This window comes from Hippopotamus amphibius, chromosome 8 (assembly GCF_030028045.1).
Source record: "Hippopotamus amphibius kiboko isolate mHipAmp2 chromosome 8, mHipAmp2.hap2, whole genome shotgun sequence".
Taxonomy (NCBI): domain Eukaryota; kingdom Metazoa; phylum Chordata; class Mammalia; order Artiodactyla; family Hippopotamidae; genus Hippopotamus; species Hippopotamus amphibius.
Genome location: NC_080193.1, coordinates 104,138,495 through 104,155,402, shown reverse-complemented (window position 1 = coordinate 104,155,402; position 16,908 = coordinate 104,138,495). Strand labels below are relative to the sequence as shown.

Sequence of the window (16,908 nt, the reverse complement as noted above, 5' to 3'; positions counted from 1 at the left end):
ATCCATTTTGAGTTTATTTTTGTGTATGGTGTTAGGAAGTGTTCTAATTTCATTCTTTTCCAATGTTCCCAGCACCACTTATTGAAGAGGCTGTCTTTTTTCCATATATATTCTTGCCTCCTTTGTCAAAGATAAGGTGCCCATATGTGTTTGGGTTTACCTCTGAGTTCTCTATTCTGTTCCATTGATCTTCCTTTCTGTTTTTGTGCCAGTACCATACTGTCTTGATCACTGTGGCCTTGTAGTATAGTTTGAAGTCAGGAAGCCTAATTCCACCAACTCTGTCTTTCCTTCTTGAGATTGCTTTGACTATTTGGGGTCATTTGCATTTCCATACAAATCGTAAGATTTCTTGTTCTAGTTCTGTGAAAAATGCCATTGGTAATTTGATAGGGATTGTGTTGAATATGTAAATTGCTTTGGGTAGTACAGTCATTTTCACAATGTTGATTCTTCCAATCCAAGAACACGGTTATGTCTCTCCATCTGTTTGTGTTGTCTTTGATTTCTTTCATCAGTGTCCTATAGTTTTCTGCATACAGGTCTTTTGACTCCTTAGGCAGGTTTATTCCTAGGTATTTTATTCTTTTTGTTGCAATGGTGAATGGGAGAGTTTCCTTAATTTCTCTTTCTGCTCTTTCGTTGTTAGTGTATAGGAATGCAAGAGATTTCTGCGCCTTAATTTTGTATCCTGCTACTCTACTAAACTCATTGATTAGTGCTAGCAGTTTTCTAGTAGCATCTTTAGGGTTTTCTATGTATAATATCATGTCATCTGCAAAGAGTGACAGTGTTACGTCTTCTTTTCCAATTTTGATTCCTTTTATTTCATTTTCTTCTCTGCTTGCTGTGGCTAAAACTTCCAAAACTATGTGGAATAATAATGGTGAGAGTGGACACCCTTGTCTTGTTCCTGTTCTTAGAGGGAATGCTTTCAGTTTTTCCCCATTTAGAACAATGTTGTCTTTTGGTTTCTCATATATGGCTTTTATTATGTTGAGGTAATTTCCTTCTACGGCCATTTTCTGGAGTGTTTTTATCATAAATGGATGTTGAATTTTGTCAAAAGCTTTTTCTGCATCTGTTGAGATGATCATATGGTTTTTATGCTTCAATTTGTTGATATGATGTATCACCTTGATTGATTTGCATATATTGAAGAATCCTTGCATCCCAGGGATAAACCCCACTTGATCATGGTGTTTGATTTTTTTAATGTGCTGTTGGATTCTGTTAGCTAGTGTTTTGCTGAAGACTTTTGCATCTATATTCATCATTGATATTGGTCTGTAATTTTCTTTTTTTGTGACATCTTTGCCTGGTTTTGGTATCAGGGTGATGGTGGCCTCGTAGAATGAGTTTGGGAGTGTTCCTCCTTCTGCTATATTTTGGAAGAGTTTGAGAAGGATAGGTGTTAGCTCTTCTCGAAATGTTTGATAGAATTTGCCTGTGAATCCATCTGGCCCTGGGCTTTTGTTTGTTGGGAGATTTTTAATCACTGCCTCAATTTCTGTACTTGTGGTTGATTTGTTCATATTTTCTATTTCTTCCTGGTTCAGTCTTGGAAGATTGTATTTTTCTCAGAATTTATCTGTTTCTTCTAGGTTATCCAATTTATTGGCATCTAGTTGCGTGTAGTAGTCTCTCATGATCTTTTGTATTTCTGAGGTGTCCGTTGTTACTTCTCCTTTTTCATTTCTAATTCTCTTGATTTGCATCTTCTCCCTTTTTTTCCTGATGAGTCTGGCTAATGGTTTATCAATTTTGTTTATCTTCTCAAAGAACCAGCTTTTAATTTCATTGATCTTTGCTATTGTTTCCTTCCTTTCTTTTTCATTTACTTCTGATCTGATCTTTATGATTTCTTTCCTTGTGCTCACTTTGGGGTTGTTTTGTTCTTCTTTCTCTAGTTGTTTTAGGTGTAAGGTTAGGTTGTTTATTCGATATTTTTCTTGTTTCTTAAAGTAGGACTGTATTGCTATAAACTTCCCTCTTAGAACTGCTTTTGCTGCATCCCATAGGTTTTGGGTTGTTGTGTTTTCGTTGTCATTTGTTTCTAGATATTTTTTGATTTCCTCTTTGAGTTCTTTAGTGATTTCTTGGTTGTTTAATAGCATGTTGTTTAGCCTCCATGTGTTTGTATTTTTTGCAGTGTTTTTCCTGTAATTGATATCTAGTCTCATGGTGTTGAGATCAGAGAAGATGCTTGATATGATTTCAATTTTCTTGAATTTACCGAGGCTTGATTTGTGACCCAAGATGTGATCTATCCTGCAAAATGTTCTGTGTGCACTTGAGAAGAAAGTGTATTCTGTCGTCTTTGTATGGAATGTCCTATAAATATCAATTAAGTGGAGATGGTCTAATGTGTCATTTAAAGCTTGTGTGTCTTTATTTATTTTCTGTTTGGATGATCTGTCTATTGATGTAAGTGGAGTGTTCAAGTCTCCTACTATTATTGTGTTACTGTCGATTTCCCCTTTTATGGCTGTTAGCATTTGCCGTATGTATTGAGGTGCTCCTATATTGGGGGCATAGATATTTCCAATTGTTATATGTTCTTCTTGGATGGGTCCCTTGATCATTATGGAGTGTCCTTCCTTGTCTCTTGTAATAGTCTTTGCTTTAAAGTCTAATGTGTCTGATATGAGTATTGCTACTCCAGCTTTCTTTTGACTTCCATTTGCATGGAATATCTTTTTCCATCCTTTACTTTCAGTCTATATGTATGCCTTGGTCTGAAGTAGATTTCTTGTAGGCAGCATATAGAAGGGCCTTGCTTTTGTATCCATTCAGCCAGTCTGTGTCTTTTGGTTGATGCATTTAATCCATTTACATTTAAGGTGATGATTGACATGTGTTCCAATTACCATTTTCTTAATTGTTTCGGGTTTGTTTTCGTAGGTCTTTTCCTTTTCTTGTGTTTCCTACTTTAAAAAGTTCCTTTAGCAATTGTTGTAAGTCTGGTTTGGTGGTGCTGAATTCTCTTAACTTTTGCTTGTCTGGAAAGCTTTTGATTTCTCTGTCGAATCTGAATGAGATTCTTGCTGGGTAGGGTATTCTTGGCTGTAGGATTTTCTCTTGCAGGACTTTCAGTATATCCTGCTTGATAATGTTTTGATAGTAATCCTTATCAGAGTTATCACTGTTATTTGGGTTCATTTGCCTGACTCCTCTCACTTAGAAATGTACATTAATGTTAATGCCTCTACTGTTGGCTGTTCTCCATTCTACTGCTGAGGCGGAGGCAGAGTGAGCTCCCAGTATATATTTTCCTCGGGTAGAAATGTAAAATGTGTCTTAGACTACTCCAGTCAGTTCTACTTTATTTTTTATCAGTATAGATTCTTCATAATATTAGTGTCTGAACAAAACACATTGTCAGAAATCGTTTCTCTGAAACAGCTTGATTCTTAATCTAATTTGTTTAAAATAACAAATTCCTTGTTACTACTTATTTTTGAATTTTGTTTCCCTTTATTTTATAGAAAGCCATTCCCACTCAGGCCAAAGTTCCAGGAGTTCTCTAATGAGTGAGATGAAAAATGTCCAGTCGATCAGCCACAGAAAGGAAAAGTTATCACCTAGTAATGTGACTAAAAGGAAAAAACATGTATCATCTTGGGAATCAAATAATGCTGCAGACATTCCCTGTGTAACAGATTTAGATCAACAACAGATTTCAAGTCCAGTATTAAACTGGAATAATGAGATAAAAGATTGTACTAAGGAAGCAAATATTAAAATGCAAAGAAACATATTGTGCCTTCCTGCCTCATCTGAGTCTGCAAGTGAACCTGCTGCAGAGGGCATGAATCCAGTTCAGGGTAATGATGACTTTCAATTGCAGAAAACTGTATATGATGATGACATGGATTTAACTGCTAGTGAAGTAAGCAAAATTGTTACAGTTTCATCAGGCACTAAAAATAAGAGAGATAAAAAACCAAATGATTGTGGAATGAAAACTTTCAGAAAAGTGAAAGATCCAAGCTCTGAAAAAAAGAGAGAAAGATCAAAGAGACAATTTAAAAATGGTTCAGATGTGAATATTGTGGAAAAGATCGTAAATGGACCGGAAAGAAGATCTGTTATCCTGGATGGCAAAGGTGATTCTGAAGATCCAGATTTTATTTTCACTACTGAACAGCTGACTCAGTTGAACATGCTGAAGAAAATAATCCTTCATAATGGCTTTGATCAGGATGACAGACAAAGTACGCAGTATAACAAAAAGAAGAAAAGAATTCATGTAACAGATGAGCAGGAGGAAACATACTCTTTCTCCCAAAGTTCAGATAAATTCCACCAGGACAGTAAATTTGATATGGGTCCGGGTTCTCTAGCTTATAAGAAAAGTAAAGCTTCTAGACAGACATTTGTGATTCATAAGTTAGAGAAAGATAACTTACTCCCAAACCAAAAGGTTAAAGAAACCACCTCTGAAAACTTGGGAGTCACAAGTGAATTTCAAACAGCTTATCTTTCCAACAAAGATAATGGAAAGTTATGTGATTATGAGACCCAAAATATGTTAGATTTGAAAAAGCATGTCACTGATACGCAATGCAATCAGCAAAATGAATCGAAAATAAATAAGAAGCTTAGGCAGAAAATAAATCGGAAGACAGAAATAATTTCTGAAGTGAACCAGATACTTGGGGATAATACTAAAGATGTGCAAAGCCCAGAAAGAGGTAACTTTTCCTCCCAAACCAGAGGGGATAAAGAAATCATCTCTGGAAACCTAGAAGTTTCAAATGAGTTTCAAAAATCTGCTCTTTCCGCTAGCAGTAATGGAAACCTGTGTGATTGTGAGACCCAGAATGTGTTGGGTTTGGAAAAGCAGATCACCAACGAATACCCTGTTCCGCACAATGAATCAAAAATTAATAAGAACCTTAGGCAGAAAGTAAATCGGAAGACAGAAATAATTTCCAAAGTGAATCATTTAGATAATAACAAAAGTGGGTATTGCCCGGAAAAGGGTGACTCTTTCTTCCTAACCCAGGATAAAGAAATCATCTCTGAAAACCTAGAAGACACAAGTAAGTTTCAAACACCTGCTTTTTCTCCCAAAGATAATGGAAACCTATATGATTATGACACTCAGAATGTTTTGGGGGAGAAAAAGCATGTTTATGTTATACAACCTGCTTGTCAGAATGAATCAAAAGTAGATAAGAAGCTTAGGCAAAAGGTATGTCGGAAGACAGAAATCATTTCTGAAATCAACCAAATATATAAGAATGATGACAAAGGAATGCATGACCCAGAAAAAGGTAACTTATTTTCTCTAACCCAAAAAGATAAAGAAATCATCCCCGAAAACCTAGAAGACACAAATGAGTTTCAGATAGCTGATCCTTCCCTCAGAGGTAATCGGAACCTATGTGATTATGAGACTGACAACCTTTTAGGGGTGAAAAAGCATGCTGCTGGTACTGGGAAGCAAAATGAATCAAAAATAAATAAGAGTCTCAGGCAGAAAGTAAGTCGGAAGACAGAAATAATTTTGGAAATGAACCAAAAAAATGAGTTTAATGACAAAGGTGTATGTGACACAGTAAAAGGTGACTTCTTTTCCTTAACCCCAAAGGATAAAGAAACCATTTCTGAAAACCTAGAAGCCACAAGTGAATTTCAAACAATTTCTCTTTCCACCATAGACAGTGGAAATTTATATAAGACCCAGAATATGTTGGATTTGAAAAAGCATGTCACCAATAAGCAACCTGCTCAGCAGAATGAATCAAAAATAAACAAGAAGCTTAGACAAAAAGTAAATCGGAAGACAGAAATAATTTCTGAAATGTACCAGATATATGAGGATAATGATAAAGATGTGCATGGCCAAGAAAGCTCTACAAAGGATCTTGATTTTAAAATAAATAAATCAAAACAAAGACTTGAAGACCAAGGTATTATTAGTGGATACTGTGTGGAAATTAACAGTAATGAAAGAGAAAATTGTGATCAAATTTCAGATCCTTACAAGCCAGTTAAAAAGCATGGGAAAGAATCATCAGGCAAGGCAAAGACCATTTTGGCAAAAGATAACAACAGACCTCTTTTGCGCTTAACAGGTTCTTCACAGATGCCTGTCTCCTTAGTACCAGATTTAAAACATACTACTGATGAGGCCGATTCTGACCCTGGAAATCAAATGGAACTACATAAGAAACCGAAGCAAAGCAGAACAACTCTGAATAAAAAGAGAGCGATCCCCTTTGTGGAAGTGACAAAGGAAGGAGAGTGCCAGGTCAAAAAAGTAAATAAAATGACATCCAAATCAAAGAAAAGGAAGACCTTTGTAGATCCTTCTCCAGATAGTCATGAACTAATGGAGGTAATATCTGACACTGTTCAGGGAACATCAGTTGAATCTGAATATGCTGTTAAGGAAAAGAATTTGGAAAATGAGGAAATTGCCAAAATTAAACCTGACTTGTACACAAAAACGTTGAAATCTTTATCTCAGATATATTCACCTAACAGACAATATTCTTCCTTTAAGAGTGCTCTTGAGGGTTCAATACCTTTGAGTATTTCTTCTAGTGAAAATCGGAAAGAAAATTTTGGTCTGGAGAGCTCACCCATCTTTCAAGTAAGTGATGATGTGCATGAGAAGAAGAAAGAGATAGAATTTAAAGTCAACCAAAGAACACAAAGATCAGAAATAGGTAGGTCCATACCTGAAGTGATCACATTTTAAAATTACATGTATTTTTTCATTTAACCAGTAAAGCATTTCCTGTTATAACTGATTTCTATGGAATTTTAAAACAGTGTATAACTATGTAGCCTGATCTATAGAAGCAGTATGGAGGAATTTAAAGAAAGTTTAATACTCTGAGAAGATAACAAGAGTGGCTTGGACATTTATACACTAAAAAATATTTTGGCCTTTAGCACAAAGTTGTCTGATAGTGGCATTAGGCAGATAATTTCCTTTTTCATATTTTTGAAGGAAATTTGGTGTTTTAAATGTATATAATAATAAATTGTCTTGGTGTGATTTTACCAGAGACAATTGCAGATTTCTTAAGAATGGGACTCTCTCTAGCAGCATATATTTAATATGATCAAAACATTATTCTAGGTATTTTATAGGATTAAAAAATAAACAATACCAACTCCCCTTCCTTGGAGTACATGTATGGAAAAGCAACAGGTATAGTGTTTAAATATGGCAAATGCTTTAATAAAAGCACACATGTTAAGGGATGTCATGACGGGGAATAATTTTGGCTAGAGGAACCTGCAGGGGCATCATCAAATAGATAGCATTTTAGGCCATAAAGGGTGGGTAGGATTTTTGCCTTTAGTATTTATTTCTTATTTTCCCCAGTTATTAAAATAATACTCACTGCAGAAAATTGAAAGTAGAGAATCAGAAAATAGTAGGAAAACCAGTCGCCCAGAACTGCAGTCAACATTTTGGCATACGCATGCAGACTTGAATCTATGCATTTTAAAATTTATACTTGTAATGATACTGTATATAACATTACTTACCTCACTTTTCCCCCTTAACATGGATGTTCTTTTGTTATTAGAAATTTTGCAACATTAGACATTCCCATATCAATTAAAATTTTCTAGTGGGAGCCTAACATTTCAATATATGTATGTAGAACACTAGGATTTTTATGGATAAGACTATGCCAGGTAAAAGGAATACCGACGCAAAAGAAGTGCAAAGGTCTAGAGTTGCAGGACATTTTAAAAGACTGGCGAGCCATCTTTCATTTCTGTTCCTCATGGTACCTTTCATAGTGTGAGCAGTCAATGACAAATGTTGAATGAATGTGCAGTAATTTGTGTGATTCTGTGACTAGAGTTGAATCATGAAGAATTTCTATCAGCCTAAATGTGATTTCAGAATAAAAATACTGCAGGCTACTGCTTTGATAGGTTGTTTTAAATGGTAAGTCTCTTTTCCTCTCATTATTGCTATAAAAAAAAAAAACTGACAGATAATTTCAGTGCTACTTTTGTAAAATTTAAAGTTATAACTTGATTATTAAGTTTAAAAATTTGCTACCAATAATTTACAAACCAGTAAATATCCTATATCTATTTCCATATCTCTATATATACTATTAAAAATATTTTTGAAAACAATACTCTTTTCAGGTGTTAGAACACTACAGGACATGACAAATACCAGTTTTGTTTCAAATAACACTGCAAAATCTGAAAACAAATTAGAAGATCTATCTTCAGAGCTGCCAAGCCGAAGAAGGAGGTGTACTCCTCTCTCTTTAAAAGAGCCAAGTCTCAAAGGGTGAGTATTTCAATGACATAAAAGTGAGTTCAGTGTAGTACTATAAAATGCATGCTTTTAAAAAGATTCCTGCCTGAATTAGTATTTGAACACTTCTGAGTATCGATGAAGCATGTATCATTGACATGTAATAACCACAGTATGATCTGGGTAAGATTTGAAAAAATGTCTTCTTTTAATCTTTAAATGGGCTTAAAAATTTTTGTAGCCTAAGATTTGCAAACATCATTATGTGTTACCCCCATTTATTTATTTTTTACCTTACTTGGAAGAATTCAGAGTGTTTATATATCCTTTGGTCTCAAAGAGTAATAGTCCTTTCTATCTTTTTTTTTAAACCTCAAACATACCCCCCCCAGAAGAAGGAATAGTACTCCCCATACCATTTATCCATCCCTCAGCTTTGAGAGTTATCAATATTTTGCCATATTTACTTCCAGTGTCCATTTTTTGTTGTATCTTTAAAGCAGATCCCTAATATTGAGTCATTTAATTCCTAAAACACTTCTGTATATATCTCTAGAAAATAAGAGCTTAACAAAATGGGACAGCAGTGATCACAACTGACAAAATTACCAATAATTCCTCACTGTCATCCCATAGCAAACCCCTGTTCACATTTCCTTGATTATCTCAAAAATGTCCAATTGCCTTTTACATTTGTTTTAATCAAAATCTTTTTTTTTCAAAGGTAAATGAAGTTGCTATTTCAGAGAACCTGATCATATTTGAGATGGTATTTTCAAAAGGATAGAGAGATATATCCTCAAATTTTCTCTTTGCATTGTTTCAGTTTTTGCTCCTTTTATAAAATTAAAGACATTTATCGTTTTTTGACAGGTATTTTAAAACAATAACCAGCAGGTGGCAGCAATGCAAGTGAGGGTACAAGGGAAGCCAGTTAAAAATGAAGTAAAGGACCAAGGGCTTTTTTAAAAAACAGTTTTACTGAGCTATAGTTCACATACCACGTTTCATCCATTTAAAGTGTACAGTTCAGTGGGTTTTAGTAGATTCACAGGTATGCACACCATCACCACAGTCAATTTAAGAGCGTTTCTTCATTTCAAAAAGAAACCCCATGCCCTTTAGCCGTCATTGCTGTATCCCCCAGCTTTAGGCAGCCAACCAATCACCTACTTCCTGTCCCTATGGACACCCTGTTCGGATGTTTCATATGAATGAAATCATATAATATTTGGTTTTTGTGACTGGCTTCTTTCACTTAGCATAATGTTTTCAAGGTTCATCCCTGTTGTAACATGTATGAGTAGTATTTCATTCCTTTTTATGACTGAATAAAATATTCTGTTCTATAGATACACCACATTTTATTTATCCATTTGTCTGTTGATGGTCATTTAGTTGTTTCCACCTTTTGGCTGTTATAAATAATGCTGCTATAAACATTTGTGAGCTATTGTGTGTACATATGTTTTCATTTTGGGGTATATGCCTAGTTGTGGAATTGCTGAGTCATACGGTAACTATGTTTAATCATTTGAGGAATTTCTAGACAGTTTTCCAAAGCTGCCATACCATCTTACAGTCCTACCAACAGTGTATAGGGTTCTGATTTTTCCATATCCTAACCAACACAGTTGTTATTATTTGACTTTTTGATGACATGTGCTTATTGGCCATTTGTATATCTTCTTTGGAGAAATGTCTATTTAGATCCTTTTGCCCTTTTTTCAATTGGGTTATCTTTTTCCTATTGAGCTGTAAGTTAAACTTTTTATTTTGAACTAATTTTAGACTTACCAAAAAGTTGTAAAAATCATAAGAGGTTTCTCATATGCTCCTTACCCAGCTTTTCCCAATTCTAACATCCTACATACCTATGGTACAATTATCAAAACTAGAAAATTAGCACTGGTACAATACAAGATCTGGGCACTAGGTATTCTTACTGCTTATATTGTGTTGTATGAGTCATCTTTGTTGCATAACAACATTATCATAAACCTGGTGGCTTAAAACAACACACAACAGTTGGAACCAGCTTCCCGGCATGAGGCCCAAATGAGACGTAGACCAGGAACCTGCACTTGGCTGAGTTGGGTGCTCTGCTTCGTATCTCACAGACCTGCAATCAAAGTGTCATCCAGGCCGATTCTCATCTGGAGGCTCTCCCAGGGGAAAATCTGCTTCTAAGGTCACAGAGATTGTTGGCAGAATTCATTTCCTCGTGGTTATAGGACAGAGGGTCCAGCTTTTTGCTGTTGGGGGAGGCTGCCCTCAGCTCCTAGAAGCCACCCTTAGTTCCTTGTGCCATGGGCCTCCCAACATGGCCACTTACTTCAAAACTAGCTACAGAGAGCATCTCTAGAGCAAATCCTCTAGCAAGACGGAGTGGTATATAATGAAACATATACTCAAAAGTGAGACACCCCATCACCTCTGACATTTCTGTTAGTTAGATGCAAGTCACAGCTCCTGTCCATACTCAAGGAAAGAGTATCATACGAGGGCATGAACACCAGTAGGCAGGGATTGTGGAGGGTCCTCCATAGAGTCTGTCTACCACAGGGGCCATTGATGTTAGGCCCCTCAGCAGACAGAGATAGGAAATATATATATTATACTAATCCATGAATATGCATACTTTCATATTTATCTATCTGTATATATAGTGAAAACCAAGAGTTTATACTGATACCTCTGATTCCCGTTCAACATCACAGGGTTCATTTTAGCTCTGCTCATTTGTAACTTCTTTCTCCATTGGTAGGTAGCCTGGCTCTCATTGTCTGTGATATATTTGTTTGTTTGTTTGTTGAATTCCCGCATGCAGATAAAGTAGTTTCAGCATTGCTGACCCATATCCCTGTGAGAAACGTACTTACTAACTAGATCATAATATTTACATACAGTTCTTTTTGCCTTAGGTTAGTTCTTTTCTTACCACCCCCCATCAACATAATTACGTTATTCATGTGTTATTGTTTGTATTCCATTTTCTTCTCCCACATCTTGGTAGGTTTTGTTGTTTACTTTTGGAGCATGTGAACCATTTCTTGGGTTGCACAGTTCAGAGCTATACAACATGGTATATGCAGAGAAGCGTCATCTGCTTTTATTCCTGCTACCCCATTCCCATTCCCCCTCCTTTCTATCCTATTTTCACCACCTCCTGGGGATAATCAGTCCCTTTAGTTTCTGGTTTATTGTCCCTGTGTTTCTTTTGCACAAATAAGCAGATATATGTATATCCCCCTTTTTCTTACATAAAGGTAGCATACTTAGCTACTTTTTTGGGCTTTGCTTCTTATCATTTAACAGTATGTTCTGGAAATCACTCCATATCAATTTGTAGAGATTTTTCTCATACCTTTTTACTGCTGGATAATACTTAATATAATTCATTCTTTTAAAAGAGCTACCTATTCTAAACTAAATATGCAAAATGCTCTAATGAAATTAGGTCTCTAATGCTCTAATAGTATTCTATTTTAGTTTAGATCGACTGGGCATGAAGATTATCTGGTAGTCAGTTTATTTGGAAAATTTTTTAAAAGCAATGATCACAATGTGCACTAGTATAAATACTAAGAGTAACAACAATCCAGCTGCCATTTTTTTTCTTTTTGGGTTGGGGATGGCATGCAGCAGGCATATCACAGCTTTTGATAGGCCCCCACTGAGCATAAAGCCTGATGGAAACTGCTTACAGTATATTATGGAGTGGTCATCATAGGTATTGAAAATAGGAGCAGCAGGAGGTATCAGGAAGGTAATACAAATATATTTTTTAAAGTCTTTATCTCAAGTCCCGAAGCACTGAACATAACAAAAGGGTACATTTTAAATAGTAAAAGCCCTAATCCACAAAGAATATATAATAGTTATGATATTTATGTACCAGATAGCAGAACAACTACTTTTATGAAGCAAAAACTACAGGAGATACATGGAGACAGATAGGAACACACTAATAGATTTTAATATACTCAGTATATTAAACAAGTAAACTCAGTATAAAACAAAGTGGGTAAAAAATAAGTAAGGAGATGGAAGATCTAAACAACATAATCAATAGGGTAAATCTTATGTATACATATCAAACTCCACACTCGGATAAGAGAGAATGCATATTCTTCTCAAGTGTTCATGGCACAATTACAAAAGCATATCCAATACCATGCTAGGAAAAACATACACCATGGCCAAGTAAGGTTTATTCCAGGAATGCAAGGTTGTTTCCATATTAGAAAACTTATCATCATAATAAACCTAAGAAAATAAAGCATATGATTTTTTCAATTTTTTCATAGATGCTGAAAAAAGCCTTGACGAAATTCAACAGTCACTCATGATTAAAACACTCAACAGACATTGTGGGATACTTTCTTATGATAATAAATTGTATATACATACCTTAATCCTAAAGGCAGCATCTTATTTAATGGGAAGACAATAGAGGTATTTCCACTTAAAGTAGGAACAAGGCAAGCATGCCCACTATTCCTGCTACTCTTCAGCAAGGGATTGATGAACTCAGTTCAGAGTAGTGGTCACTTCTTGCGAGACAAGAGAGCTGTGATCAGAAGGGGGCACAGTGGAGGTCTGTGAGGTATGTTAAGAGTTTATTTCTTAACCTGGGTCCAGGTATGTCAGCATTTATTTGATTGTTTTTAAATTGTACATTTTCATATATTCTTATATGTATGCTAAAGTTCATAATAAAAAGGAAATATATAGTAAATTATGTAATGTGTAAAATCTGTGTTGATTAATTTCTCTTAAACCTTATCTGTAATTCCCACTATCATAGAGTATTTTAAATATGTGACAAAGCTTGTGGTTTGAGGAAACTGCTTTCTGCTGGTATGATGCAGCAGTTTTCCTCTCCATACTTTCCTTTCCATACCAGCAAAAGCATTAGCTTTAGGTGGTTATTATTGTTAATCTTCCTTTTTTTCTACTTTGCAGGAAGATGAGAAGATGAGGTGAATTTATACATTCTGGTTGCTCTGAATTCTCAAACCATAACAAGTCAAAACAAGAATATAATTAGGATCAAGAAGATGAAATGCATGACAGAAAGTTTTGGGGTTTTTTGTTTTTGTTTTTTTCGTTTTCTGCCTTTTCACGGAGTGTTTATTCTTATGTATAGATAATATGCATAAAATAGCTATTTTGTAATATTAAGCTTTTTAAATTATTTTGGTCATCCTATAACTTATCTTCCTGCTCATTTAAGCTCCTTTCAACCAAACAACGTTTAACTAAACAACAGCTATTAGTCTTTTAAAATGTATTATAAATACTTTTGCATTGTTATCTTGTTGTACACCGAGCTATTGTTTTGTTCTGTTTTTAAAACCATTCAGTAAATGTGAACACTATAAGATTTTAAAAGTTACTTTCTGCCCCGGCCAGTTTTCTCTCACCCTTCCTTCTTCAACTTTCAAAATTACTTGTTCTATGTCAGCTTCTGTATTAGTTCCATTATATGTAATCTGATGACTTGGCTGAAGGGGTATTAAGCTCAGGTTCTTTTGAATTTGTTTTTTATAACTTTAAGTAGTAAATCCTATTCCTATCCGAGGTTAATGAACATGGCTTACTGTATTCAAATGACTAGTCAAATTCTGTTCTGCCTAGATGGAAAAACTTTCTTAGACAATATCCAACAACTAAAAGGGTGGGCCCAGAAATCTGCATTTTTAACAATCACCTCAGATAATTCTGGAGCAGATTGTCCTAGGACCAAACTTTGAGAAACTGCTGTAGGACTACAGAGTCCCACAGAACTTACTCATGTATCAGCAATGTTGCTTGAATGGAGGCTAGAGGCTTTATTGAGGGAACAGTTTACGCAGTGGTTAAGAGCTTGGCACCCTGGCAGCCTGTTCCTTTCCTGTACTCCTAATACTTTAAGGCTTTGCACCGCCTAGAGTCATTTTCTGGTATTATGTTTCCTATTGTTTATTTCTATTTTTTTTCTCCTTTCGGTGAGGTTTGTCTTTTCTTTTTTCCATTCCCATGCTAATTATTTTTCATTGTTTGTATCAGACTTAACCTTTTCTTTTATTGTTGGTGGAATTTGGTCACAGTAAGAAACAATTTTCCTATTCCCAGATTTTTATAAAGATATTTACCCATGGTTTCATTTTGTTTTACATTTAAATTTCCTTTTTTTTTCTTAAACTGAGAATTAAAATTTTATTAATTATTTTCACAGTAGCATAAATAAACCCATTATATATAAACATGTTACACATGTCTCATGAGAAAAACTATTTTCTGAAACAAAAATATTAGTTCAGTTTTTTCAGTATCTAGAATGTTGATAAAAGGAAGAAAGGAAAAGGTATGTTATGATTATCCTGTTACAACTTATATTCACAGTAAAAATACTTTATTCTAAAGCTTCTATAAGAAGGAAAAAAACCCATAAAAAATAGGATTCTTTGCTTTGTCTTTAAAGGACAGAATATGATGAAGGACATAGTCAGCAATAGACCACCGAACACATGAGAGGAGAGTTTACTTTTATTTTCCTTATTAGATATTGTCATTCAACAGTTAGGCCTAAGGATAAATGCCCTGCAAAACTTTACTTTGTCCTTTTATTACAGAAAGGCTGGGCCTAGTTCTGTCTAGATTTGGAGTAGAACGGTCTTGGGGGTTTGACTATAGACTGGAGAGGTTTGACTATAGACTGGAGTGGCCTGAGGATTAGTCTTAGTGCAGCAGTTCTCAGAGTGTGGTCTGAGAATCCCTGGATAGCCTTAAGATTCTTTCCAGGGAGTCTGCCAGTTAAACTGTCTTCATATTATACATTTAAATTTCTGATTCATGTGGATTTCGTTTTATGGTATGAGATATGAATGCAATTTTGACCCATTCCAAATGATTCCCCATTAATTAACAAGTCCATGTTTTCCACCACTGATTTGAAGTGCCACCTTTTTCAGTGTTGTATTTCCATGTACCCTTAAATTTATTTCTCAATTTTTTGTTCCCTCTACTAGTCTGTGTGTCTTTTTATGCCCCACTACCATCCTCTTTAAATTATAGAGACTTTAGGGGAGTTTCAGAGTTTCCCTCATGAAGGTTTTCCACATTTCTTGATGCCTAGGCATTCTATCTTTTTTCCTGGTAGTATAAACGGAATCTTCTCTTTGATCCTCCTCTCTACCTGATTATTGTTTGTATATATGAAGATCACTGATTTCTATACGTTAATTACTAAACTCTTATCGTTTGCGGTATTTTCCTGATATATCTCCTGAAAACCAAGCTATGCCTTTTTCTCTCCAATTCTTAATGCCTCTTATTGCTTTCTTATGTCTAATTGCATGGCTGTTACCTTATGTTAAATGTTAAATAGCAGTGACAATAGTGCCACTGATTTTCATGGGAATGCCTCTGGTTTTATCCCATTAAGTAAGATGCTCTGGTTTGAGCTGGTTATGTATGTTTATAATCATATTAAAGTATTATCTATTGACGATTATTTTATTGAGTGCTTTTTAAAAAAATTATGAATGAATATTGAATTTTTTTAAGCTCTTTATTGGAGTATAATTGCTTTATACTGTTGAGCCAGTTTCTGCTGTACAATGAAGTGAATCAGCTGTGCCTATACATATATCCCTATATCCCCTCCCTCCCACAACTCCTTTCCATCCTCTCTACCCCACCCCTCTGAGTCTTCACCAGTCATCGAGTTGATCTCCCTGTGTTATGCAGCAGCTTCCCAGCAGCTGTCTGTTTTACATTTGGTGGTGTATATATGTCAGTGCTACTTGAATGTTGAATTTTGTCAAGTGACTTCTGGCATTGATGGAGACTGTATTAGTTAGGGTCCAGCCAAGAGATAAAAATCACAATTATCTTATAAATTGTTAACCATATTCCAGAGAACCGAACAAGAACTGAAAAGGCAAAAGGGACTAGTGAAGTATCATAGAGGAAGTAAATATGGGAAGCACCCACCATCTCTGGGGCTGAGGGAATACAGAGAAAAGGATAGAAGTACTGAAACCTAAAGGCTTAGAGGAAGACTTTAAGAAAGACTTTAAAGGCTTAGAGGACTCTAGGGGGAGGGTGTGCAACTGGTTGGTGCTGTTTCCCTGAAGAGCTACGACAAGACTGGTCTGATGATGTGGAAAAGCTACAAACTGGAGCCAGCTGTGGCTACTGAAGTCAGCTGTTCCTGCCAGGGTGAACCATTTCTGTGGTGATGCTGACAGGAACAGGAAGCAAACAGGAAGAGCAAATGTCTCCTTCCTCCTCCATCCTTCCAGTTCCCTCCCCTCTATCACCTGTCACCAGAGACTGAAAGGGAGCCTGGCAAAGGAGAAATGTGGTTTGCCAAGGCCTAGCCTTAAAATGGAGTGGAGAAGTGTGGATCTGAAGTCAAAACACAATAGCTTAATATGAATCAGCACAAAAATATATGGTTATCCTCCTTCGATATATTCATGTGATAAACTATATTAATTTGTTGATCCTGAAACATTCTTGTGCTCATGGAATAAATCCCACTTTTTCATGTGTGCTGGCTCTTGTCTCAACTCTAAGCCCATCTTTCTGTACTTCGCTGTGTGATGCTAGAACTCTGCAATTCACGTTTCTTCTTTTTTAAGCTTCTATGAATAGGG

At 35.5% G+C, this 16,908-nt stretch overlaps 1 protein-coding gene across 3 annotated transcripts in view; it reads left to right on the top strand.

The window, feature by feature from the left end:
* The window catches only part of SGO2 (shugoshin 2), a 30,997-nt gene extending 14,390 nt beyond the window's left edge, over positions 1 to 16,607 (top strand). For all 3 annotated transcript variants that reach the window (XM_057746677.1, XM_057746678.1, XM_057746679.1), the window contains 3 exons: positions 3,489 to 6,683; positions 8,140 to 8,290; positions 13,226 to 16,607. In XM_057746677.1, the coding sequence (XP_057602660.1) occupies positions 3,489 to 6,683; positions 8,140 to 8,290; positions 13,226 to 13,241 (3,362 nt within the window). In that variant the 3' untranslated portion in view covers positions 13,242 to 16,607. The remainder of the gene's footprint in view (positions 1 to 3,488; positions 6,684 to 8,139; positions 8,291 to 13,225) is intronic.
* Positions 16,608 to 16,908: the final 301 nt, after the last annotated feature.